This window comes from Muntiacus reevesi, chromosome 6, assembly GCF_963930625.1.
Source record: "Muntiacus reevesi chromosome 6, mMunRee1.1, whole genome shotgun sequence".
Classification (NCBI taxonomy): Eukaryota; Metazoa; Chordata; class Mammalia; order Artiodactyla; family Cervidae; genus Muntiacus; species Muntiacus reevesi.
In genome coordinates, this window is record NC_089254.1 from 72,180,500 (window position 1) to 72,208,459 (window position 27,960).

Genomic DNA, 27,960 nt, shown 5'->3' on the forward strand with positions numbered 1-27,960 from the left:
ACTTTAATAGATTCAGTAAGGCATTGGACAAAGTCAATATATATTCCTAAAAAATGCTCTCTGTGCAAAATAGCAAGAGAGAAGAACTTTGTCATCCTGATAGCCATCATCCATGCAAAAACTGTAGCTAGCATCATAGTTGATTATAAAAGTCTGAACGCTTTTCCCCCAAGATCAGAAACAAAACAAGGAGTTCCTCTTTTACCACTCCAAATCAAGCATCATACTAGAAGTTCCAGCCAGAGTAACAAGGCAAGAGAAAGTAAAAGCATCCAGATTGGGGGAAAAAAAAAGAAATAAAACTTCTTTATTCACAGATGATACAATATACAATAGAACTGCTAGAACTAATAAGTTTTGCATAGTTGCAGGATATAAAATCAATATACCCATACCAATCGTATACTAGCAATAAAAACTTAGAAATGTAAACTTTAAAAATATATCATTTACAACCATATCCAAAAAAATGATATAGTTAGGAAATATGTCTGACAAAACATATGAAAGACTTAAACATTGAAAAATACAAAATATTACTAAGAGAAAATAAAGATTTCCTAAATAAGTCGATACATATATACTGTGTTTATGAGTCTGAAGACTCAGTATTGTTAAGAGGTCAATTCTTCCCAAATTGATCTCTAGAATCAGAGAAGTCCTAACCAAAATTCTGGTAGTATTTATATCCTAACCAAAATTCTGGTGGTATTTATAAACAGAGACATTGAAAATTTGGCTCTAAAATTTACATGAAAATTATATGACTTGAAAAGCCAAAACAATTTTTTAATAAAAAAGACAAATTTGGAGGATTTGCACTATATGATTTTAAGATTATTATAGAGCTACAGTAATTAAAAACAGTATGATACTGACATAAAGATAAACATATATAGACGGCATAATGAATTGATAAATGGAACAGAACAAAGAATTCAAAAATACACTCACACATATAAAGACAACTAATTTTCAACAAAGGCATAAAAGCAAGTCAGTAGAGAATAGTCTTTTTAGAAAATGATGCTGGAAATAAAGATATCCATATAACTTCAATTCATACCTCACACCATATTTGAAGATTAACTCAAGTGAACCATAGGCCTAAATGTAAAAGCTAAGATTATAAAACTTTTAGAAGAATACAAGATAAACCCTTTGTGTGTGACCTTACATTGGCCAAAGATTTCTTAAATGCAACATTAAAAGCATAATTTATCAGAGAAAAAAGACAAACTGCACTTTATAAAATTAAAATCTTTACTCTCCGTAAGACCTTGTTAAAACCTTGAATGACCAGCCACAGACTGGGAGAAAGCAGCTGTAAATCATATTACTCAGTAGAGAAGGAATTATATCCAAAAATATATAAAGATCTCAAAATTCAATAAGAAAACAATCAGCCCAATTTTTTTAAATGGGTAACAATTTGAACACACACTTCACAAGAGAAAAGATACACAGACAACAGATTAGCACAAAGCAAATGCTCAACACCCTCAGTCATTAAGGCAACGCAAATTAAAACCAAAGCAAGATACTGTTACTTCACTAACAGAATGGCTAAAACTAAAAACACTGCCCATCCCAAATGTTGGCAAGTGGAACTCCCACACACTACCGGTGGGAATGAACATGATATAGTCATTCTGGAAAACAGTTTGACAGTTTGTCCACTTCATAAACATCAAATATATATATATATATTCTATATATGAATATGAATATATATGAGTGGACATATATGACATTATATATATTACATATATATGATTATATACAATATAATCCAGGTATTTCATTACCAGTATTTACCTAGGAGAACTGAAAACTTGCATCCATACAAATATTTATATATGTATCTTCATAGCAGTTTCATGTTTAATAGCCAAAGAATGAAAACAACTCAAATATACACCAACAGGTTAACAGATTTAAAAAACCAGGATTGTAGCTATACAATGGGATTCAACTCAACAAAAACAAAAAGAGACTACTTATTCATCCCTGCCTCAACAGGGATAAATCTCAAAATATTAATAATTATGCTGAGTAAAAGAAGTCAAACTAAAAAGGGTCTATAATGTATAATTCCATTCACTGAAAAGTCTAGAAAATGCCAACTAATCCAGAGTGACAGAAAGGAGATCACTGGCTGGGAGGTGACAGGATGTATGTTGGTGCCAACTGAATGAAAAATGCCCACCAAATCTTCCTTGCTCCCTATTTGTCAGGGAAAGACCCTGTTAGGCCCATGGACAATTTGAAGACTGCATACTATCCCCAAAGAGAGCAGAAACTGGAAACATGCAAACATTTGAACTAAGGAATCAGGCCTCTGAGGGAGCAGGTGTTCTGTGCTGACATTCATTTGAGAATAAAACTTCTAATATAAGGTTTGTTCAGGTGGCTATGAGAATACAGGAATAAACTCAACTTCCCACAGAGTGGGCATTACTGTCTCCAAGAGTTAACCCTTCCATAGATGCCATGAGATCCACAGCAGCGCCCTTTCAGAACCTGCTCCAGGTCAGAAGCTAGTAAGGGGAGGAACGAGTCAGCAGGTGGGCAAACATTCAGATTTCCTGTGATCAAGGTCCCAATCTCCTTTTCTGTTCCCGAAGTTTCAGCCTTGAACAAAAGCTGGATTTGAAACAGACATAGGAACTGCCCTACTGTGAATAACCAGAACAGAGAAACAGGCCTTGCCCTGTAAATGACTGTGTGGCCATGGGTACTGGGCCCATGGGGAGAGCAATGCTCCTGGGAGAGAAAAGGCGTGGCACAGAATCATTGTGCTGGGCAGAAACCTGGCTTTCTACCCCTAACCCTTGGGGAGCTGGGGTTGGGGGCAGGGGAGCGGTCGGTCCCAGAAGGCTTGTCTTCTGCTCAGAACGTGGCCAAGCCCTTTCTCTGGAAGCCTTCCATTCATTTCCAAATTGTCAGCCAAGCAGGATGGGACTAACTCTGAAGGGCCCACTCTAATGCCACCACGGCCACTTTCTCAAGTCAGTTTATTGACGTTTTCTCTCTTCTCTTCCAGACCTCACAGGTCCACCTCCTCTGACAGACACATGCCAACACCAGTGCTGTCCACTCCAAGGCCTCCCTCATCCCTCCAGTACACAGAGCTGAGGTCCTGGCATGCTCATACCCCTCTTTAAACTCAACTCCCATGCCACCATTTCTCTGAAGCTCCTTCCATAGGAAAGTCTGTACCCCTCATCCTAGGGGTCACATACAGACTTAGTAAAATAAACTCTGCTGCATTTCCCAGGTCGTACCGCCCACCACTGTCTGGTGCCCATCAGTCTTTCCAGACAGCCTGTGAGACCCTGTGGCCAGCACACGGAGGTGCTCAGTTTGAGGACAGATAAACTGTTAATGGTGTCATTTGTAGGTTATGGTCATTTCTAGTGTTCTTCCCAGTAGTAGTGTCCTGCGCGCATGCGTGATCAGTCGCTTCGGTCGTGTCCGACTCTTTGCCACCCTACGGACTGAACCCGCCAGGCTCCTCTGTCCATGGGATTCTAAAGGCAAGAAGACTGGAGTGGGTTGCCATGCCCTCCTCCAGGGGAATCTTCCCGACCAAGGGATCAAACCCACATCTCCTGCATCTCCTGCACTGCAGGCAGATTCTGTAGCTCAGAGCCACTGGGGAAGCCCAGTAATGGATCCACAAATTAAGGAGCAGATCATCTGATAGAGGAGAAATTAGGTTCCCTTTCTCTACCCCCACATCTCCTAGTGGGAAATGGTAAAGCAGAATGGCACCCATCCCTGAAACTAGGTCTGTAACATCACTCCCCTCTAGGAGTTAGAACATTTCTGTTCAGAGCCTACTCTGGCAGGTAAACCTGACAGCTACACCTCTGGAATGTGGAAGAGAGAGCCTGCTGCTAGAGGCAGGGAGAGAGATGATAGGGTGGCATATAAAGCTAGGGCAGAAGAGAAGCAAGGGAGGCAGATGTCATATGGAGACAAGGTGTTTGGGAGCTAAGCAGTGGGCTCCAAGAAATGAGTGTCTTCTGTCATGAGGTGAAGACAACCAGGCTGACCCCAGCAATCACCAGTCATAACCAGGCCAGCTGAACTCTGTTAGTGAAAAGGAAATGTCCCATCCTGCCTCCGGTCCTTCATGCCAATGGTTGTCTGCTACTTTACAATTATTCAGCAATTGTATGCCAAGTACCTTCCCCAGGGGGAAAGCCATCTTTCCTACTAACTGCTCTAGTTTATATTAAAACCATAAACTCCAGATTAATTAAAGTTGAACAAAATTAACTACTATGCCATAAAATTAAGTTTTATCCCATTCAAGACCCCAAGTTTTCCCTGCAACAATTACATTGGGGAGGAAGGGGGTCTGTGGGGAGGGGTATGGTTCCCTGCAGTTTTGTCAAATAAAAATGACTAAAATTGAAATACAATTCTTCCCACATCACTGCCACAGATTTACTTACTTCCTGTTGCAAGATTTCAGAAAAAAAGGCCATGAAAGCCTATAAAAAGTGGTTGTGGAACGTTGTTGGAAGTCACAATGGAACCTTTAGTTTTCTTGGTCTCTGGTTTGTTGAAGAACATCCTGGCGCTTAGGCGCCCCCTAGGGACTCCCTCGCAGAACACTCACCTTTTCTCCAACTGCAGGGCCAGGGTGACTTAAACAATCTCCCTGGGCTTCTCTTGTCCACTACTCAGATGATAATACTGGTAAAAACTGTCATACTGACCAAAGACCAGCTCATCCCATGTATAACACGGTACTAAGCAGAGGTGGACTTGCCACTCCAAGAATCTTTTGATATAGAAGCCGTCTAAAATACCAGTCAAGTTATCCATGGTTAGTTATTGAGGAGCAAGTTTTGTTTCCTTTAACCTTCCAATGAAATTGGAGACTCGGTTCTTGTTCTTGGCTGTCAAAGCAGATGACGTACGGATGCAGAAGTAGTACAGGAAAAAGGGAATAGGGAGTAATGTTTATGGCACGGTTCACAATAAACAGGGCAATCTAGTCTCAGTTCTGGGTGGGGTAGGATGGGTAACAGAAATGAGGGGCTCAGGCTTTGTGGGCTGGGGGAGGCAAAATCCTCCTCTGTTTGCCTTTGATCTCTTCTCCTTTGTAGAGCCTCAATAATCGTGCGTGTGTGTGTGTGTGTGTGTGTGTGCGCGCGCGCGCGCGCGAGTCACTCAGGTGTCAAGATTCTGTGCGATCCCATGGACTTTAGCCAGCCAAGCTTCTCTGTCCATGGAATTTTCCAGACAAGAATACAAGAGTGGGTTGCCAGCCCTTCTCCAGGGGATCTTCCTGACCCAGGGATCAAACCTGGGTCTGCTATATTACTGGCAGATTCTTTTAACATGTGAGCCACCAGGAAAGACCCTCAATTATTATCATTATTATTTATTTATTTGCTATGAGTAAATTGCCCTTTCTAATTTCTAAAAGGAGGCTAGCTATGGTCACACACACACACACACACACACACACACACACAGAGGAGCGCTCTGGCCAGGGTGGAGGAAGGAGATGGGAGGTTTCTGTCTAGAGCTGAAGAAAACCAGGCTGACCCCAGCGATACCAATCATAATCAGGCCAACTGAATTCTGTTAATGAAAAGGGATATGTCCCATCCTATCTCCTGTCCTTTGTGGACAGGAAGGAAGAATGCAAGGAGGTCCTTATTTGATGTTTCTACTGCAAACTGCAAAAGGCTCCTCCCAGCCGCCTGTCCTCCTAGCCGGGGAGTATCCGTTTTCCGCAGCGTCCAGGTGAGTCCGCTCCCGTGGTGGTATCGCGAGTTGCCACTGCTGATCCACAGGTTCTTTTTAAGAACCTTGAAAGTGTATTGATAATTCCCAATTCAATCCTGGACCACTGGCGTCCTCTGTTGGTCACCTAAGGAAGGGGAAGGCAGACACCATTGAAAACACCCACACGGAGCTGGCCCAGCGGATTCGCCGAGAGACTTCGGGGAGCAACTGTGCCCTCGCACTCACCAGCCCCATGCCGCCGCCCCTCCCCGCCCCCAGCATAATGCGAAGTGTTCAGATTACACAGACGAGCGAGACTCCCAGAGTCTCCATTTCAACGCACCGCTGGAACTTGAAAAAAACTAGCCTGAAAAAAAGAGACAGTGAAAATCACCAATTTTAAGGACTGTTCAGTTATTACGTTTCAGCAATGCTCGTTTTGTTTTTTTATATTTTTTGTTGTGAATATAAGCTTTATTTGAAAAGCTCATCAGGGAAGATACTTAAAACAAAGACAAGCGTAATGTCAAATCTCTGACAAACCCTCTAAGGACCCATTTGCCGCCGGTCCATTTTAGTAACCAGGGACTTGCAGACACCCGGAAAGTGCGAACCCTCATGGCTTTGAGAAGTCTATCTGTAAAGAGCGAAGACCACGTGCGCACGTGCAGACGCGCATTTGTGGGGGGCGGGGTGCTTGTGGTAAAGCTCCAAGTCCTTGACTCCCTGAGACCTAGATGCGAATCGGGTATCCTCATTCAGAAATTCATCCTCCACCCCCCGACCCGAGGAATTAAATTTCTCAAAGCTTTGCAAAGTACACACGGTGAGGAGCTGTGCTCACCGGTTTCCTTGACATCATTTCGACGCGGAGCGACCTCAGCCTGGGGCAGAGAGAGTGAAGGGCGTCTTCAAGAGGGTGGCCCAGGTCAGGGTCTCCGGCGTGGCCTGGGGCGCCGGAGATCCCGGGCTGACCAAGACGCCTGGGTGGCCGGAGGCACCTGGGACTGCAGATTGGTGGGGCTGCCAGGTTTCCGGGAATGGGGGGGTGGGGGGACGCCGGGCTGGCGGTAGCGAAACAGGTGCCTGCCGGGGCGATCGCGAACTATGCGCCCCCGCACTAGACCTTGCAACACAGGGCTAGGCGCGGGTCGGCGGAGCCGGGTCTACGCCGGCCCGCCCCCGCCCCCCTCCCCGCAGCCGGCGCGCCGTTCCGGGGCGTGTCCTCGGCCGCCCAGCTGCTATATAGCGGCCGGCGCGCCCCGGACAACCCAGATGCGAGCGCAGCAGCTATTGCAAGCTGAGGGCCAGCCCTTGCCAGCCCCGATCCTACAGCCTCGCTAAGCTCGCTGCCGCCCAGTCCCCGCGCCCCTCGGCGGGACGAGCATCCGGCCCCCGCAGCGGGCGCCATGCTGCCGGCACGCCCCGCGCTCTGGGCTGCGGCTCTGACCGCGCTGGCGTTGCTCCGCGGACCGCCGGCGGCACGAGCCGGGACGGGCACGATGGGCACGGGCCCGGTGGTGCGCTGCGAGCCGTGCGACGCGCATGCCTTGGCCCAGTGCGCGCCGCCGCCCCCCTCGCCCCCGTGCGCCGAGCTGGTGCGCGAGCCGGGCTGCGGTTGCTGTCTCACGTGCGCTCTGCGCGAGGGTCAGCCTTGCGGCGTCTACACCGAGCGCTGTGGTTCCGGCCTCCGCTGCCAGCCGCCGCCTGGCGATCCGCGCCCGCTACAGGCGCTGTTGGACGGCCGCGGGCTCTGCGCCAACGCCAGCGCCGTCGGCCGCCTGCGCCCCTACCTGCTGCCCGCGCCGCCCGCGCCAGGTGAGCTGCCCGCGCCAGATGCGCTGCCGAAGCGCACCCCTGGGCCAAGGTCAGAGGTGGTGCCCCTGTGGAGACTTCGTAGCTCTTCCCGCCCCAAGGGTTGTACATGGGAAAGCTGAAGCCTTACGACAGGAGGGCGCTTGCCCGAGGTACCCTCCACGACCGGCCTTCTACTCTTCGTTCTTTGAGTTGCGCGTTTTTGTAAATTGTAAAGCTCTTTCGGCGAAAACGGATTCTAGATTTCCTGGGGAGGGAGGGAGCAGATTTGGAGGTTAGCGGTCAATGGAGAGGTTCTGGACGGAGGGGATTCTCCGGCCATTCATGCAGGCGCCGCGCGGAAATGTGGGCGTGTACTGTGTGGCCCAATTCTGACTTGGGTTTCCCACGAACTAAGAACGAGTGTATCGGCGCGCGGACGATTCTTGCGGACCTAGAGGCGCAGGGAACGGGACCGGGTGCATTTGGACCGGGAATGTGGGCAGCCACGTTGTAGGAAATGGTACCTGGCTTTAAAAGTACTAAGGTATGCACAGACCACAGTTTGCAAAGCAATGTCCAGTCCAGGAGTGTCCCAAAACCAGGGAGGTGGGAACCGGGTATGGGTATCTTCTGCAGTCTGACAACCTGACGTTCAGGGAAAAAGTGACTCTGGCGGTGGCAGGTCCTCTAACTTTGAAGCAAGCTTAGCCAGCCTCAGTCCTGTGAATGAAGAAGTTTCCACATCGCTGAAGAATAGGAGAAAAAGCCCCCACCTCCAACCTCCAGCTGGACAGAGCACATTAGGCTAGCCACCGCCCCCCCGCCCCAACATCTGTGGCTAGAAGGATGGAAGTCACCTTCTAATTTCCCTCCGTGCAGGTTTCCTCTTCCAGGTGAGGCTATTTCCTTTCCAAGACTAGTGGAAAGGTAAAATTACAACTGCCTGAAACATTTACTGGTTATAGTAGACTGTTAGAATTCCTGGATGTGTTTGACTCTCAGGGCAGTTGGGTCGTTGGCTGTGTGTACTTCACTATTACTGTGCATTTTTGGAAATTCAAAAAGTGATCTTAGAAGTTGTTACAGGTGTTATTGTTTGGGGCCAGACTTTAATAGGCTTTATGATTACTGTCGTGGGATCTCCATAGTATAGGTTGATGTAGTTTATTATAAAATTACAAAAAGATCTAAGTGACTTCTCAAACTCACTTGAGGGGGGAGAAGTAATTTTAAGTCACAGTCAAAAGTTTAAGACAATTATCTGTGGTTTAAATGGAAGAGGTTTCTCTTTGTGCTTGTCAGCAGGCATTAGAAAGAAACCAAAAGAAATTACTTAAGAGTTCTTGAAAAAGAAATGCAAATACATTCATTTACATATTCTTAGCATTCCCCTTTGGCCCACTACTTCCCTGAAAAGAGAAAACTAAGATGAAAGGAAATTGAAACCAAATTAAAAGCTTACTGTATCGGATCTGAGCTGGATGAATTTGTGCTTTCCCAGACACCAGACCCTTTGGGAACTTTGCCACTTCTCTTCAAGGAACCGTTTCTTTTCCTGGGTGAGGAAATCAAAACCAGAGGGAATGGGGACTTCTCCAAACACCCCGGTGAGCACACCTGTCCAAAGAGCCTCCTGAAGAGAGCAGGGTTTCTGCAACAGAGCAGAGTATCTTTCAACCCTACTCAACTCTCCAGAAGCATTCTCCAAGCTAGAGCGAGGCATTTGTTCCTCAGAGCTTGGAGCCAGAAGCCTTGGCGGGCTTCCAGGAGGGTGGGCAGGCTGCCATCTGGATGGGTGTGTTCTCAGGAGGGTAGAGAACAGGTCAGCTGCAGCAGTACGCTTGGCACCTCAGGTGTAGTAGACACGAGATCAGATAGTGAACTGAGCCCCACCTGAGAGGATGGCCTCAGGGCACTGCTTGTCAGAGTGAAGTCATCCTGTGACAGTCTCGTGGCTACACAGAACCAGGCAAAAGGAAGGTGCTCTCTACTGGCCCTTTGCCATTAACATCCCAGGTTCATCCAGGAAAAGAAAGGGGCAGAGCATCCTGGCTCCACATCAGCTGTTCATTTAGTTAGAGTCCTTGAAATTCCAGTGACATTGTGGACATTCCAATGTCCATAGCAAGTGTGTCTTCATTAGCTTGTTTACAGTCAGAGATCTGCAGGAAGTGGCTTCCTTTTCAGAGTGAAGCTCTTTGACACAGAGGATTGTACGCCTTGAGTGGTAGAGATGTCCTTGTCCCCTCTGCTCCTGTGCAAAGGGGGTAGGAAGGACTCATCCAGGACAGTGCCCCAGGATGCACAGGGTCTGTGCAGCTCTCATGAATGTTCCAGACCCTACCTGGACAGGGAGTGAGAGATGCGACAGTGAACACCGTATAGAACACTCCCAGACAGGCCTCCTGAGTCCAGGTGCCTGAGGTAAAGCTGCTTTGCAGAGAATTCAGTTTCCCCATCGAACCCCTTACCTGGTAGCGCTTAGGACAGGCTGGAATAAGAATCCCTGGGGCTTGCTGACTCCCAGAGGCTGCCATCACCCCAGTGCTTCTGATGCAGCAAATCCAGGTGGGGCGAAGATATGCTTGTCCACAAGTCCCACACCCAGGAGGCCCGCTCTGGAGTAGCCCTACAGGGATTCTGAATGAGCCTTTGAGCCTTCACTGACTCAGGTCTGCCCCCTCCTGGTGGAGGGTGAGAGATACGGGAAAGCTGAGAGCGTGAAAAGCGTTTTCTTCAGCTGCACCTACGTTGTGGAAGCATATCACATATAATTTTTAAAAGATGACTTCTTGAGGCCAAGGGAGTACCATTCACCACTAGTATTATGGAGTAATACTTTATCGCGGTATTTTTCTAAACTTGTTTGGAATTGTTGAATCACGTTTCTGTATGGATCAGACTTGATCAAAATGGTAAGATTTTGAAAAGATGGTTGTTTATCAATGACCATCAAGTCTGTGCCTCCTTGTGTCCTTCAAGGAAATGGCAGTGAGTCGGAAGAAGATCACAGCATGGGGAGCACGGAGAACCAGGCTCTCCCCAGCACACATCGGGTGCCCGACTCCAAATTCCACCCCGTCCACACCAAGATGGATGTCATCAAGAAAGGTCATGCCAAGGACAGCCAGCGCTACAAGGTTGACTACGAGTCTCAGAGCACAGACACCCAGAACTTCTCCTCCGAGTCCAAGCGTGAGACAGAATACGTGAGAGCTTTTCCTCTTGCTGATGGGGGACTGGGGCCGCCTGGCTGGGGTATCCAGAGATCACAGGGTCACCACTGACTCAAGGCCCCAGCAGTTACTCTGGTGGTCCTGCTGATGTGCCATGCAGCTGGGGGCTCCTCCTTACAGAAAGGATGTTGACCCTCCCCTGTGGCAGAGAGCCCATGAGAATCAGTGTACTGCCCTCCAGGCCTCTGCTGTCAGAGCAGTGTTCTCCCAAAGCTGGCCTCTTTTTGTTCACTTGGCCTCTGATAGCTTGCCCTGGGGAATCATGAGAGAGACAGGGGGCTGTGGTTGGCATCTGCATGGGGACGGTGACAACTAAATCAGACAAAAGATGCTCGAGGAGCACGTGATCAGTTCCCTGGGTGTTACGGAGTTTTATCAGACACAGAGTTCCCAGGTAACCCGTGCCTCCTCCCCAGGGGCCCTGCCGCCGGGAAATGGAGGACACGCTGAACCACCTCAAGTTCATGAACATGCTCAGCCCCAGGGGCATCCACATCCCCAACTGCGACAAGAAGGGCTTCTACAAGAAAAAGCAGGTGAGCACCATCCAAGCAGCTTGCTCCTCTCCCTCCTCCGCTGATACGGACGAAGGAACAGGCTTCCACCTGAGTCCTCTGGCTGCAGCCCCTGCTCCCGCCCCTGTCCCCCCCACCACACCCAAGACCTCTGAGGGGCTTCACATGAATTCTCAACCCTGGTGTCTCCTCACCGTCCGCGTCTCCTTCCCAACCCGCAGAGCAGTGTAAGGCCTCCCAGGACCCCTTTACTAGCCGTGGAGGGACCATGACATGTTAGCATTGGACCATGGAGGGACATTTTTTATCAGCAATTGTAGAGAATTCCCAAGAAGCCTGATGTGATGTCCTATGGCAAGAAGCTTCTTCTGAGGCCCCACGTCTGACCCTTGTACGCCCATGCCTTCCTGATGGTGCCCGGCTGTACAGGATCAAGCACATGGGAGATGTGTTCATTTGAAGGCATAGGGAGTGTACCTGTGTAGATTTCAGATCATGTTCTAACAGCGTCTCAACTGACTTTTCAGTGGGACAGCTCTTAACCACAGTACCTGCAGAATTAATCACAGAACAGCACGGCCATGTTCGAAGTGCTGGTGGTAGTGGCCTCCATCAGAGGCACCATCCTGTTCAGTGATCACTGAACAGGCCTCTGTGGCCTTTTTGTATATTTCTATTAATCACTTATTCAGCAGACTTATCCTGAGAAGGTACCACATGCACAGCTCAGGGCGTCCTCTGAAAGACCCAGATGTGACAAGCACAGGGCAGATGGGGCATTGTCATGCCTCCCCCATTCAGCAGATAGACTTTGCAGGGCCAACAGGGTCTAGTGTCCACCCCTGCAAGACCCTGAGGGATGCAAAACCACCAGGCCCCCTCATTTTGGGGGGACTCACATCCACCCTTCACGCCCCCAGACACACGCTGTGCACACAAGGCCTTGGTCAGTTGTGCTTTCTGAGGGTAGCAGAGGCCGCGCTGGGCAACCATCCTGGGGGCTGAGCACCTGCCCCGTTGATAGGACCCCCCAAGGCGGGGCCTCCCCAGGTCTCACTTAATCTGTGCTCTGCCCACAGTGCCGCCCTTCCAAGGGCAGGAAGCGGGGTTTCTGCTGGTGTGTGGACAAGTACGGGCAGCCCCTCCCAGGCTTCGACGTGAAGGGGAAAGGGGACGTGCACTGCTACAGCATGGACAGCAAGTAGACTGTGGCCACGTGAGTCCTGGGGACTGTCAGGGACCCACAGGGGCACAGGTGGGAGGGGACACCATAGATCCCAGGGATCCACAGGGGCACAGGTGGGAGGGGACACCGTAGATCCCAGGGATCCACAGGGGCACAGGTGGGAGGGGACACCGTAGATCCCAGGGATCCACAGGGGCCCTGGTGGGAGGGGACACCGTAGATCCCAGGGATCCACAGGGGCACAGGTGGGAGGGGACACCGTAAATCCCAGGGATCCACAGGGGCACAGGTTGGAGGGGACACCTGTAGATCCCAGGGATCCACAGGGGCACAGAGGGAAGGGGACACCTGTAGATCCCAGGGATCCACAGGGGCACAGGTGGGAGGGGACACCGTAGATCCCAGGGACCCACAGGGGCACAGGTGGGAGGGGACACCTGTAGATCCCAGGGATCCACAGGGGCACAGGTGGGAGGGGACACCGTAGATCCCAGGGACCCACAGGGGCACAGGTGGGAGGGGACACCGTAGATCCCAGGGACCCACAGGGGCACAGGTGGGAGGGGACACCTGTAGATCCCAGGGATCCACAGGGGCACAGGTGGGAGGGGACACCGTAGATCCCAGGGACCCACAGGGGCACAGGTGGGAGGGGACACCGCAGATCCCAGGGACCCACAGGGACACAGGTGGGAGGGGACACTGTAGATCCCAGGGGCTGGTGACCCAGAAGCTGCACTGGCCTGGTGGACAGTCCCACACACAAGACAGAGCCCTCACTCTGCCCAGACAAGAGCAGGAAAGAGGGTCTGTGGCCAGGTTGTCTGAGAGACACCTCGCATGCATGCTGCCACTAGGCTCTTCTGTCCATGGAATTTTCCAGGCAAGAATACTGGAATGAGTTGCCATTTCCTTCTCCAGGGAATCTTGCTAACCCAGGGATCAAAGCCACATCAGTTGCATTTCCTGCATTGCAGGTGGTTTCTTTACCACTGCGCCACCTGGAAAGAGACACTTTGCTTCATTTTAAAAAACTTAAAACCCTTAAACCTTCTTACACATGCAGTGTAAGATTTCCAAAGTTAAGCTTTTCCCCCATGAGCTTCATGGTTCATTTAATTTCACATGTAAATTGTTTTCATCCAAAAGAACTTGTTGAAAGAATGAGTTTCCAAAGATGGTAGCAATTTTTTTTTTCTGGTAAAATACATTATGGCTATCCTGAGTCAATGACGAGTATCATTTTAATATAAAGTTTACATAAATCTAATATGAATGGAGAAGGGAATGGCAACCCACTCCAGTATTCTTGCCTGAGAAACCCCATCGATGGAAGAGCCTGGAAGGCTATGTTCCATGGAGTCGCAAGAGTTGGACATGACTTAGTGACCAAACCAGCAGCACCACCAAACATAAAATTGACCTTGTCCTCATTATACTTTGTTTGGTGACACTCTTAAGAGCCACAGAAAAATCAGATCAATAAGATGAAAGTATACCTGATTGTAGTATAAAATACCAATTTTAATGAAAGATCTTATCAAAGATTAGTTGGTATCACTTAAAGCCCATGAGTCATACTTAACACTGCACTATCATAGAACAAAACTCCTCAAGCAACAGGTACCAGCCCCAGGTTTTAGCAAGGATGGAAACAATGAACATGTTTTTGGTTTAACTTTTTGTTGAACTTTTGCTTTCAGGCTTTATGAAAGGTATTTCCTTTGCAAACTAGTGACTGGTTTTGACTTGTGATTTCCTGGATTTTTGAGCAAACTCATTGATAAATGAATCATTTTCTAAAAAAAGAAAAAATCTAATATGAAAATGAAATTTCAAACCATCGTGTGAAAGAATGAAATCATATTTCATTTTGTTTTCTTTTCATAACTGAGAGCTATTGGGAGAAAAATATTTCATGGTCTCAAGACAAATTTAAGTAAACAGAAGAAAATGTCATTTTTAGTGATCAGTTCTGTTTCCTTGCAAGTTAAAAAAAAAATTGTAATTTTAGGGTGACTGTGTTAGTGGACACCGTGGGCGTCTCATGGAGTTCTCTGCTTCATTAAAAAGTGCAGGGTGAGCCCCTACCCTGCCAAATGTGTGGGTGTCATGCCTGATTATCCCAGGGTGGGCGTTGAGCCCTTTTGATTTTGGGGAGATTTATTTCAACACATTCTTTTTTCTTTCTGTTTTAGTTAATGTGGAGCTCAAATATGCCTTATTTTGCACAAAAGACTGCCAAGGACATGATCAGCAGCTGGCTACAGCCTCGACTTCTATTTCTTTTTGTGGTGAATTGATTTTTTTTTTTTTAAACCAAAGTTTAGAAAGAGATGTTTGAAATGCCTAGTTTTCTTCCACATGGTGAACCTGGCATCTTTCCACTTTCCAGTAGTCAGTGAAATGCAGTTTGATTTTTCTCGTTGCTCCCTATGAAAATACTTGTAAGCGCAAACTCGGTGCAGCCGTAGCTCACACTGCCCTGGGACCCTCCCCACCTCTCACCACAGCCAACCCTCCACTTCATGCCTTAGCAACGGCTGTGGCTCATGTAGACTCGCTTCGCCCCCGCCTGGACAAGAGCGAGACAAGGCCTCATCAAGAAGAGGAACGCCCTGTCCTTTAATGCCTGCACATCCCGACACACCCACCTGGGGCCAGGGTCCCTGGACCAAGAAGATACTTTGTATCTTCAAGGGACCTGCACTGCTTGAAAACAAGTGGAGAGAATCAAGTGGAATCTTGTTTGAAAAAAAAAAAAAAATGACCAAGAATGTTCTAGGGCACTCTGGAAACCGACAAAGGCAGGGATTTCAGACCCTTCTTTGTCAGGCAGCTTTCTGAAGACAAGGGCTTTGCTGAGGCCCCATGGGGTCAGGGGGCAGGGCGACAGCCAGAGGCATCAAAAGTAATAGCCTGGCTCTCCAGATGACTGCGGAAAACAGTGTTTTCCCACTCAGCCATTCAAGGGCAAGTTTATTCTTGAGGATAAGCTCCTTGAAGGCAAAAAAGGTTTCTTCTCATCTCTCCCCTTTTGTCCTCCTTGGCACAGTATAAAAAATAATCATCCTATATAACCTGGAAGACGAGTGGCTTGCTGGGGAGCCGGTCAGGGACACTGGGAGCACAGAGAATCACCCTTGCTTGGTTCACTTGGACTTCCTCCTTTTCTTTCTAAGTCACAAGTACACGCAGAGTACCCTCTTCCTGACTGTTCACAGTGTATACGTCATCGTCCAAGTATGATAGCACCTATACTAGATAATCCTAGATGAGTTGTAAGCGTTGCTAGAGAATATAAACACAGCCACGACCGAGGGAGGGGGCTCGTGCATGGGTCTCGGCCACTCTCCCAGGGGGCACCCTCCCGAGTCTGCAGGAGAGCGGGGAGGGGTCCCCGGCCACCCCCCGCAGCCTCTGGTTGGAACCACGCTGCACACAGCCCTCCTGGAGAACACAAAGGGATTTCAGATGTTCCGCCTACCTATTAGCTTTCCTTTATTTTTTTAATTAAGTTTTTGAGAAAAAAAAAGTATTTTTGAAAAGTTTGTCTTGCAATGTATTTATAAATAGTAAATAAAATTTTTACCATAAAAGAAATCCCCCTTTCTCCAGTTTTTGTGTTACTAACAAACCAGAGGGCAGTGGTGTTCCAGCTGTAGTTGTAACTTTCCAACTTTCCCTGCTTGCGTCTCTGGCAAGAGAATCCAAGGAGCCACCCCAGGGCTTTGCTGGTTGGTACCCACGGGGGTGCTGGGTCATGTCTGCAGTGAGCCTCTGGTTTTAAGAGGCCAGATTGTTGACCTGAGTGACCACCTGACCCTCGTTGCCTTTAGATTGTATCGCCTGTTGTCCTGTCTGTCACCACTCCTGGCAGCCTTCATGGCTGAGCAGAAGGCGTGGAACACTCCAGAGGATTCAACCGCACATCCTTTCCTGTGATCCGGTCAGCCAACTCCTCTCTGGTCTGGAGAAAGGGGTGGATGAGGCCAGAAATGGATAGAAACCCCAGGAGACACTGGGTGGGGTTCCAGGGTCTCCATCCCCTCTCTGCAGCCTTGGAACAGTTGACCCTTGTCACAGAGCCACTTCAGGCAAAGTTCTGAGCCTGTGACTTCTGGGCATCGAAAGATGAATTGCACATCAAGGAATCTCCTGTTTAGAACCGTAACTGATCTGTTAGTAGAACATCTAAGGGCCCTTTATCACAGAGCTGCGTGTGCTGAGCAGTGAGCCCTGTAGGTGCTCTGGGGACCAGGGATGTGGGAGGTGATCTGGGGGACCTGGGCAGGAATCTGGCAGGCCCTTTGGAGCCACTGTGAACTGTGAGCTGCCCAGGATGCTGACTCTATAAGCCCTCTGGGCTTGTCTTCCTGGAAGCCCCTAAATCACGGGCCCTTTCTTATCCTCATTCTCCACCTCCTTCCACACCTGTGGTCACCTTTTCTTCCAAATGCTCTCCTGCCACGTCCAGTAAGCACGTGGATTGCACCCACCCGGATCTGCCCCATACCTTCCCTTCCTCAGTCACCTAGGTAGACCTTCCACCCTCAGGCTTCAGCTTTCACCAGCCCTGAGTGTAGGCCCCAGCCACCACCCTCAAGGGCACAAGGAAATGAGTGATGGGGCTCTCCACTCACAGAGGTCAAGGCCAAGTGGTTGCTATGACAACCCCTTACCAGGATTCAACCAGGAAATCAACACACTAGGAAAATCTCATCACTGATGCTGACATGGGTGTCACGAAACAAGGTTTCTCTGATGAGGCAACCTGTCCAGAGTTATTTTCTCATGTCCAAACTTGAACCAACCACACTTGTACAAAAACTTAGCTGAAAGGCCTAGTTGGAATGTGCCCAGAGACCACTGCTGCTGCTGCTGCTAAGTCTCTTCGGTCGTGTCCGACTCTGTGCGACCCCATAGACGGCAGCCCACCAGGCTCCCCGGTCCCTGGGATTCTCCAGGCAAGAAAACTGGAGTGGGTTGCCATTTCCTTCTCCAATGAGTGAAAGGGAAAAGTTAAAGTGAAGTTGCTTAGTCGTGTCCGACTCTTAGCGACCCCATGGACTGCAGTCTAACCTGCTCCTCCATCCACGGGATTTTCCAGGCAAAGGTACTGGAGTGGGGTGCCATTGCCTTCTCCCCAGAGACCACTAGGACATGTTAAACTGAAATAACCTCTGTAGAAGGGAATATTATGCCACTACTAAAATGTTTTTGATGTTAAGACAGAAAGATGCTCGTGGTGAAGTAAAGGAAAAGTAGAATGCAAGTATATTAGGTACACACACGTACACACACAGCTGAATCGAGATACACCAAGATGGTAACCTGGTTATACTTTCTGTAGATGATGTCCTTATTTTATTTCTATTTCATTACAATTTCAACAGCTTCCATAGTGACCATGAATGAATTCCTTTTATTTATCAAAGTATCCTGCTTGCGTGTGGGGGAGGGATGGCCCACTGCGCAGGAAGCCATCTGCTCCCAAAGTTGGGGGTGGGGTGTCTGCCCCGTGGCCGTCTCAGGATCCCACTCCCACAACCCCAGCCTAGCCACACCCCCAGCCTTGAAAATGGCCTGGCCTCCTCTCCCGGCCCCACATTCCACCAGTAGTGTTGTCCACATTTTCTGTCCTAGAACCATCTGTATGCAGAGAACAAAACACAGGATCACTGCTCTTGTAGAGAAACATAGTAAACAAGACGGCGTGAGTGGGCCATGCAGCTGGTGGGGTGTGAGTGCAGGGAAACACAGCGGATGAATAAGATCCAAGGCATCATTGCTGCTGTTTTCCCTTCCCTTTGTCACCAGCTTGGGTCCTTGGACTCCTTAATCAACAGGAATTGAAAAGAGGCCTGATGAGAAATTCAGGGTGGGGCTCCTGCTGCAGCACCAGGGTGTGAGAACAAGTAACAAGTGTCCTTGCTCCCTTCCTGAGATGGGTCAGAGGAGTGGGATGAGCCAGTCCCTTAAATGGAATAAGGTTAGGGGCCAATAGGTGTGCTGGAGGGGTGGTTTAGGTAGTCCGGCCACCCCCTTGGTATAAAGGGATCATGCGCAGTCCCCCACTTTTGCTCCCAGAACCTCAGAAATGGCAGCTGGGTTTTGGTCTTTTTGTATCTTGTTCAGTCACTCAGTCACTCAGATTTCTGACTCTTTGCGACCCCATGGATTGTAGCACGCCAGGCTTACTTGTCCTTCACCATCTCCCAGAGCTTGCTCAAACTCATGTCCATTGAGTCAATGATGACATCCAACCATCTCATCCTCTGTCATCCCCTTCTCCTGCCTTCAATCTTTCCCAGCTTCAGGGTCTTTTCCAATGAGTCAGCTCTTCGCATCAGGTGGCCAAAGTATTGAAGCTTCGCTTCAGCATCAATCCTTCCAATTCAGGATTGATTTCCTTTAGGATTGACTGGTTTGACCTCCTTGCAGTCCAAGGGACCCTCCAGTTTTCTCCAGCACCACAGTTCAAAGGCATCAATTCTTCAATGCTCAACCTTGTTTATGGTCCAACTCTCACACCCATACATGACTACTGGAAAAACCATATCTTTGACTAGACAGGCCTTTGTTTTCAAAGTGATGTCTCTGCTTTTTAATACGCTAAGTTTGTCATGGCTTTTCTTCCAAGGAGCAAGTGTCTTTTAATGTCATGGCTGCAGTCACCATACGCAGTGATTTGGAGCCCAGGAAAATAAAGTCTGTCCCTGTTTCCATTTTTTCCCATCTATTTGCCATGGGGCGATGGAACTGGATATCATGATCTTAGTTTTTTGAAATGTTGAAATTTAAGCCAGCTTTTTCACTCTCCTCTTTGACCTTCATCAAGAGGCTCTTTAGTTCCTCTTTGCTTTCTGCCATTAGTGTGATATCATCTTCATATCTGAGGTTATTGATATTTCCCCCAGAAATCTTGGTTCCAGCTTGTGATTCATCTTTAATTTCTTTTAAAACTATTTTGCAGTTTTCAGAATACAAATTTTGTATTTCTTTTGTTAAATATACTACTATGTATTTTATTCTTGTTGACACTGTTGTGAGTGAAATTTTCTTAATTTCATTTTTTGATTGTTACAAGCAATTAACTTTTATATATTGATTCTGTATCATTTATTAGCTCTAATAATCTTTTAGTGGATTCCTTAGAATTTTTTGTGTATAAGATCATGTCATCTTCAAACAGATATAGCTGTACTTCTTCCTATTTCTAGATGCCTTACATTTCTTTCTCTTGCCTATCTTACCTGACTAGCACCTCCAGCACAATGTAAGCAAAGTCCTGAGAGCAGACATGCTTGTCTTGTTTCTGATTTTAGGGGAAAAGCATATAGACTTTCACCATTAACTATGATGTCAGCTGTGGTATTTTCCAAGATGCCTTTTGTCCACTTGAAGAAGTTTCCTTCTGTTTCTAGTTTGTCGAGTGTTTTTATCATGAAAGGATGTTGGATATTATCAAATACTTTTTCTGAGCCTATTGAGATAATCTGTGGGGTTTTTTTATTTTATTTTTATGGTTTATTACATTAATTGATTTTAGGATGTTAAAACAACCATGTCTTCCTGAGGTAAATCCCACTTGATTATGGTGAATGATTATTCTAACATGTTGCTGGACTTAGTTTGCTAGTATTTTGCTGAGAATTTTTGTGCCCCCATAGTCACAGGAGACTTGGGATGGTAGTTTTCTTTCCTTGTGATGTCTTTGGTGTGGAATCAAGGTAAAACTTTTATGAATGTAGGCTCATAAAATGAATTGATATGTGTTCTCCCATCTTCTAAATTTTGGAAGAGTTTGTAAAGAATTTGTATTCTTTAAATGTTTGGTAGAATTCCTCAAAGAAGCCATCTGGGTCTGGGCTTTTATTAATGGACAGTTTCTTCTTTTCTTAATTCAATCATTTCACTTGTTACAGGTCTAATCAGATAGTCTAATTCTTGTGTCAGTTTTGGTAGTTCCTGTGTTTCTAAAATGTTTCCATTTCATCTCAGTAATCCAATTTGTTAGTGTACAGTTGTTCATAGTATTCCTTTATACTCCTTTTTATTTTTGTAAAATCAGTGGTAAGGCCATCTCTTTCATTTCTGATTCTACTTATTGGAGTCTTTTTTCTTGGTCAGAAGAGCTAAAGATTTGTCAATCATGTAGATCTTTTCAAAGAACAAGTTTTTATCTCACTGATTTTTCTCAATTGATTTTCTATTCTCTATTTATTCATTTATTTCCCTCTAATCTTTATTATTTCCTTGCTTCTGCTTGATTTAGATTTAGTTTCCAGTGTCCTAAAGTTTTTTGAGATTTTTTTTCTCTTAATAGGGGCATGTACAGCTGTAAATTTCCTTTTGAGCACTGTTCTAGCTGCCTCAGATTTGAGGGAGTCCCAAGCTCAGGAAGGAGGGAAGTGTTATCCCAATTTAGACCCATAGAGTCAAAAGCATGAAAACCAGGGAGCGGTTCCATGTGTACCTTCCACCTCTGCTGGCTGTGAGGACTAAGAGCAGCAGCACTCCAGAACTGACGGAACCACAGAAACCATCCTGTTAATAATGCTGATGGCCTGGATCAGACATGGAAGAGTTTCCAAACGCACCTGGGGCAGAGGTCCTTCTGTCCCGCCAAGGAGCTGTCCCCAGAGCCAATGCCCCCAGACACCTGTGTGCACCCATGGGACTTGCTGTTGTGACTATGTTCTCCACACATGGTGCACAGGGGAGCTGCCGAGAGGCTGCTGGAGAATCAGGTAGACACAACAACAAGAAAACATGCGGTAGGAGCACTGAAATCGTGCAGGACCCTTTACTCACGTTCCCTCACAAATGTCCATCAACTCCTGATTCGTTTGAGAGAAACTGGAGCTAGAAATATGAGACAGAGTGGCCAGTTATGCCTGATCCATGAGAGCATGTTCAAAAGCCTTGGGACTGGACAGGGCTGGGCCCCACATCTAAGACCATGTTGATACTTGTATAGTTTAACTGATACTTTCGATTAACCACCTAAACAAGGTGGATGAAAGCCCCCAACTTCGGTTGAGATGAGGACCTCTGTAGGCATTGCTGTGATGGTACCTTCCAGTTTAGAGTTGAGTGCTTTTAGTTTTGCCCAGAAGATACCTCCCGCATGTCATGGGAAGGGAAGCCCACCTTTCCCCAGCTCTGCTCCTGAGTCAGGCCCTCAAGCTGGGTCCTACAGGGGTCTCAGGAGGGCTGAAGCGCTGAGAATGCTCCCACTGCCATCGTGGGATAATGGTGACCACGATGCTGTCCACTTTTACCAGGGTGGGATGAGGCTATGGTTGACTCACATCAGACTGACTGGTACATTTTAAATGATGAGTCTGAGAGCTGAGTTCACAGGGAGCCCTGGGGCCCAGGCAGAGGGAGGGTGGCAGACATGGGGTCAGAGAGTGAACGGGCAGACCCAAGATGGGGAGCCCAGACAAGGTAGGGACCTGGTGGGATCCAATAGGAGGGATGAGAGGCCCATCCAGGGAAGACAAGGAAGGAGCAGTCAGCAGGGCAGGCAGGAATGAGGAAGGGGCAGTGTCAGGAAAAGCAAGCAGAGACTAGTTAAAGAAAGAAAGAAATCCACAGAACAGAGGACTCAGGCTGTGAGCTCAGGGCTTAGTCAGGCGAACAGAGGGCCAAACAGGGTGCATCATGGAGGACACCTCTGGAGCCTGCAGAGGACAGGGTCTGGGCAGAGTCGGAGAACAGACAGCTGAGGGAGAGGTTAAGGAAGTGAATCTATCTTGCACTGAAGATGGGAGAAACCCTGGCCTGTTTTCAAGAGGAAGGGGAAGAGCTAGTGGAGAGGTTAGGGCTCAAAAAGTGAGGAATACCCTGGGCAGCAGGAGCCCTCAGTGGGCAGAGCAGACCTGCCTGCTGTGGGAATAAGGAGCCTGCAGAGTCTAATCACCAACGCTGCACAAGGAAGGGGCAGGATGGCAGACGGAAGGAATTCAGAAAGGAAGAAGACGTTATGTTCAACCAATGTCCACAACGGTAGCAATGTTCCAGGGTGGGACATTTATTCCAGTGTTTACACTGTGTTCCCATGTTTGACAATATATCCAATGCATATTTTAACATTAATGACATCATCACATGTAGCTTTGACTACATAATCAACATTTAAGTTTCCCTGCCAATTTACACTAGACACGGTAAATAGAGGAAATCATTCTTACATGCCGCTTAAACATTCTCCATTGAACCACTTGAAAAAAATCATTGCTACTTGCTAGGCAGTATTATCCTTTGCTCTTTAAGACAGAAGCACAAACCCCTGAAGAGCTAAAAAAAAACATGATGGGAAGTGTTTCATGATATATAAATTAATATAACACAAGTTACTGTGTAGAAAAAATAAATTTATGGTGAATAAATAAACTACAAGTAATATGTGGAGTATAAAAAAGTAATTCCTTCATATATATACATCTCTCTATATAAAAGTGTGTGTGTATTTCAGAGTATAAATATACTATGTACTTAAATATTTCATGTGCAGGGATTCAATCATATTGCATCTGTTTTCAGTTCTGTAAGTTAAAATACTGTTGGCATTTGGGGTCTCCTCTGATGGCCACAGACCCCAAGATCCTCTTCCCACTCCAAGGGTAGACACACCAACAGAGCCCAGGCTCTCCCTCCAGCGACGTCTCACACTGCAAAGAGAAGGATCAAGGTCAAGAGTAGCCTCAGTGAAGCTGAGGGGGAGAGGAAGTTCCATGCCACCCAGCTGAGAACCAACCGTGAGCCACACCCAGCCCCAAACTGCCCATGACCATGAGGGAGGGCAAATCCTACATCACAGTGGAAACAAAGGTCAAGTGTCCGGAGCAACAAGGACGTCAGGTGTGTGTTGAACGGTGTGGCATGTGCATAACTGTTTGCTTCACAGCCCATGCAACAGAGCTGCTGAGCCCAGAGAGAGCCTGTCCGTGCATGGCAGACCTTCTCTGACAAATTCCTCATCTGTTACAAAGCACTTCCTGGTCCTCAGTTTCCTCCAGAAATATTCACAGAATCTGGGTTTCACTGAGTCCAAAAAGGCTCTTCAAAATTAGGTTTTGGTGTGTTTAATCTCATTTATTATCCAAGAAACAATGCTATTGTATTGAATTATAAAGTTCATTTATTTTCCTTTGTAGGGAGAAAAATGTGAGAGATGTCGAAACAGATAATCGTTTTCCTAAGTAGAGTTGTCCCCTTCCTTTCTATTCTGGTGAGAAAATGAGATCCCGAGGGGCCTGTGAAGGCCCCCACATGCTCAGACTTGCTGGATGATGGAGGATCCATCATCAGGGATGATGATCCCATCCTCAGGGATGATCCCATCCTCAGGGATCAGCTGAGGATCCCTGAGGCTAGTGGCCCCCACTGACTGGAAGCACCAAGCTGATCTTCAGGCTCCCAGGGGCTAGTGGCTCCTAGTCCCAGAGAAATGAGTCTTACATGATATGATCAGTTGTGGGGCTCAACGGTGCTTACTTGGAGCTGGACACCCTGTTCATCGAAAGACTAGCCTAGCAGAGGTGTGAGTAGCAGGGGCCATCCTGCGAGGATGCACATACCTGTTTGCTGTGATAGAATCCATTCTTGTTGCAGTTTGGCAGATAAAATTTGTAAAGTTTGTCTCCTGCCTTCTGCTGCTCCCTGGCTAATCTGTCCAGCACTTTGTAGAGTTCTCGCTGGCAGGGCTCCTAAAAGGATAAATTGATATTGTGTACTGTCAGTCTAAAGTGGAGGCGGGAAGTGAATGCAGAAGGTTTTATGTGGGCTCTGAGCACAGGCCTGGACCCGCCTTCCCTGGGCCTCACTCTCTCACCTGTAGAAGGAGGGTGGCTAATCTCTGTCCTGAATTGTTAACATAAAAGATGGGAACCCATGCCCACCCTCCTGAACATTCGCTAAGCACCTAAAGGAGTCAAGAGCATCACTAATGCCATGAGCTCTCCGACTCTCCTGACCCCTCTCCCCATCATGGGTAATTCTGCCACCAGTCGTCTGGGCACAACTTTGTGAATGGAGGACTTAGTAGGAGAGACTTCTAAATTTTGTGCAACTTATTGTTATGTATCATTTCCAGATGAAACTCTAAAGTGCCTAGAAAACAGTTCAATCCTCCACTTTTCTGATTACCCATGTTTGCAGAAGTAATTTTTGTTTTCACAAATGAACCCGCCACTCCAACTTTGATTCTTTGTCGCCCTCAAGTGGTAGAACTGAAAACAGACACCAATTAAGATGCTATCGGGGAGTTTGTGTTTAATGGGGACAGAGTTTTCATTTGGGAAGATGAAAAAGTTCTCAATATAGACAGTGGTGACAGAATTATGGTGGCAGAATAATGTGAATGTACTTAAAGCCACTAGACTTTATACTTTAAAATGGTTAAAGGGCTAACTTTTATGTTATGAATATTTTAACACAATTTCTTAAAAGTGGGGAGGAAGATGCGACAGGAGAGGAAGATAAGAATAGCTTAGTGCTCTTTAGATACTGCTAGTCTGACACCCATATTTTAGAGATGAGCTCAGAGACATGAAGTAATGCATATAAAGTTGCACAGCATGGACTGCATTTTCTTTCTATCCAGCAGGTTCCTTTGTTGAAAGCTTAGCAAATCTAAGCTGAGAAATGTCTGCTAGGCTTTGGGGAAGAATGTGCTATCGCTAGGGCTCAGGACCAAACTGGCAGACCCAGCAAGTTCAAGCTAGAGGTTCCACCTGCTTCAAGGGTCTCACCTTCCACTTCTTGACGTCACTGAGCTCAAGAGCCCTCAAGCTCTCATAATTACTGATGGCATTCCAGAGAATGGGAAGGTCCTCACTGGACTCAGCCATCAAGTGGAAATTGTCCAGAAGCTGCTCCTGAGTTATCTCTGAGCTCTCCGGAGACACATTCTCTGGGTTGGTGGTGTCCTTTGTATCTGAAAATGAAAAAACAAAAACCCATGAGCCCCCCTCACCGAAGCATCTGCACTTGTGACCCCCTGAAGTTGTTTCCTTTCCCACAAAACCAAACAGGGACGGGATGGTCATACTGACCCAGAGTTTTGCCTACTTCCTCTCTAAAGGAACTTTTAGTGGTTTCTGGGTAGAGGAGTAACCCAACAGCAATACCAAACGCAAGAGTGCCCTGTGATTCTGCTTCTAATGTAGCCAAATGCACATTTGTCAAAGCCTGGGAAGAGCCCTAAGAAAGCCATGGATTACAGTTCAAATGGAGAAGGAAATGGCAACCCACTCCAATATTCTTGCCTGGAGAATCCCATGGACAGAGGAGCCTGGTGGGCTATAGCCCGTGGGGTTGCAAGAGTCAGACATGACTTAGCAACTAAACCACAATTCAAATCCTCACCCATCCTCTTCTTTCCCATCCATAAAATGGACATTTTAGTAATTCCCTAAGAACAGGCAGTAGGGTTCATTCAGAGGTGGGTCTAGACTGCAGTTCTACTCTCTTCTTTCCCAGGGACTCTGCCTTCCCACAGTCAAAGTGACTTCTTTGCAACCCTGGGAAGAGGAGAGAGGGTCACCAGATTAGATGCAGAGAGTCCTAAGGTTTGGGTTTGGTACATGGACAGAATGATGGAGAACTGGCTCTCTTCAGGAACTCCCCTGGAGTGGGGGTGCCCTATCCTTCGAGGGCCACGGAGATGATTCCATTTCATTGACTCTGAAATCGGAGAACCAGAAGAAAAACCGTCTCCCCTCCAGCAGATCCCCATCAGGACAAAGAGCCACAGAATGGCTCCAAAAATCACAGAACCACACTGGACACGCAGCTGCAGGGACAGGGAAGTAGGGAGAGAGGGTAGAAAAGGGGATATTTCCTCTGCTTCCCACTACAAATAAATCACTGCTAAATTCGGGAAAGTTCTAATTGTCAAATTCTGAGCAGGCGGCACACACATCAAGCACCGTTTTTCTATGGCAATGAATGCAAGTGAAGTTTTTAACCTAAACTTTCACATTATGTTCTGTAAACATCTGGTAAGCACATAACGGTCTGCATAGGACATATATTACAAAGGACATTCCAAACCCTTCCCAGGAGGCCAGCAGGATGGGCTCCCATTGCAGACCTTCGGGAAAATGGCAGAGAGGAGAGCCAGGGGCACCTAGAGTGGCACCCACTGCCTGGGTATCCCCATCGCCTCCCTCCTTTCTCATGTCCAGGTTGCTATAGATCAGTGGGCTGCCAAGGGGGGTCTCGGCTCCCTCCGCAACTCTCCCACCAAGTTGTGGATGTCCTCCCTAATCCTGAGCGCCCCTGCAGGACCACACAACAATAAGGTTCATCTGGGCCACTTAAAATCCTTTCCCCTTCCCGTTGGCTGCAAGCTCTGAGCCCGGCCGGGTTTGCTCTCTACTGGCTTCGGTGGAGCACCCAGCCTCCCACCCCATCTGTCCCAGGGGAGGAACCCAGGTGAGGAGACGGTGGTACCTGTGGCCTCATCGCTGGGCGTGGTCATGCAGGCGCCCTGGCCGCGGGTGAGGGCGTGCAAGGGCCTCGGCTCCCCCGGGAGGGCGCGGCAGCTGAGCCCGCGAGCGCAGCGAGCAGTGGCCACGCCGCATGCGGCTCCGAGAGGCAGGGCGCACATCGGGCAGCAGCCGCAGCCCGCGGACCGGGTGAGTTCCGTGCACGAGGCCGGCACGGGCGGGCAGAGCGCCAGCCTCTCGGCGGAGCAGGGCGCACAGCGCCAGGGTTGGGGAGCGCCGACCGTCACGCCGAGCTGAACGGCCAGCGATAGCAGAAGCGGCCAGACTCGGAAAGCAATGACTTCGGGCATCGCCAGCGGTGGGTGGCAGACAGGAGCCGGCGCTCGCTAGCGGTAGGGGCGGCTTGGTTGGCGGATGCTGCCTGGCGGTGGCGCCGGAGCGGTGGCCGATGCTCGCTGAGCACCGCGTGCGCCTTTTGAAGGGCTCGGGCTGGGCCACCTCAACCAGCGGTTAATGATTGGCAGCGCCGCGTGCTCCAGGGCAGTGTTCAAAATAAGTTTGTTTTGTTTGTACGTGCACAGCCCTGCGCAAACCGTGGGTGGAAGGAGGGCAAACGGTCCACGTTTCACACTGTGTTTGTCCTGTTGTTAAGGTTCAGACCTGGAGCCAAAGTGCAATTCCAGCCAGGAGCGCACGGTCACATGAAGGATGGTGCCTGCTTGTTTTGTTCAAGGGACATCTTCAGGTTGAGCCTGCCAGTTCTCCCTGGACGACCTAGGGAAAGCAGGAGAGATGAGCTGGGCAAGGCCAGCCTACTGGCCAGTTTTCAAGTGGGGAAATCAAGGCCCGGGAAGAGGAAGGAGTGCTTTGAACCTAAGTCTTTGAAAGCCTTGTTTCTCAGAAGCAAAGCCGGAACTGTTTCTGCCTCTGCAGGAAAAAGATGAACAGGCCCCTTAATTGCTGTCCTGAGAGCCTTTCTCAGGAGGAAAGAAGGAAGGAAAGCGACA

The 27,960-nt window shown here is 48.0% G+C and overlaps 2 protein-coding genes across 2 annotated transcripts; one reads left to right on the plus strand and one right to left on the minus strand.

The window, feature by feature from the left end:
* Window positions 1-7,015: 7,015 nt before the first annotated feature.
* IGFBP3 (insulin like growth factor binding protein 3) lies at window positions 7,016-16,091 on the plus strand. The gene is made up of 5 exons (XM_065939330.1): window positions 7,016-7,572; window positions 10,534-10,760; window positions 11,204-11,323; window positions 12,382-12,518; window positions 14,687-16,091. Exons 1-4 carry the CDS (start codon window positions 7,164-7,166, stop codon window positions 12,505-12,507), a joined length of 882 nt encoding a protein of 293 aa, XP_065795402.1. The 5' UTR covers window positions 7,016-7,163; the 3' UTR covers window positions 12,508-12,518; window positions 14,687-16,091.
* Window positions 16,092-22,514: 6,423 nt separating this feature from the next.
* IGFBP1 (insulin like growth factor binding protein 1) lies at window positions 22,515-27,437 on the minus strand. Its single transcript, XM_065939006.1, has 4 exons — window positions 26,958-27,437; window positions 25,253-25,437; window positions 24,080-24,208; window positions 22,515-23,170 (listed from the first exon to the last, which is right to left on the minus strand). Exons 1-4 carry the CDS (start codon window positions 27,301-27,303, stop codon window positions 23,039-23,041), a joined length of 792 nt encoding a protein of 263 aa, XP_065795078.1. The 5' UTR covers window positions 27,304-27,437; the 3' UTR covers window positions 22,515-23,038.
* Window positions 27,438-27,960: the final 523 nt, after the last annotated feature.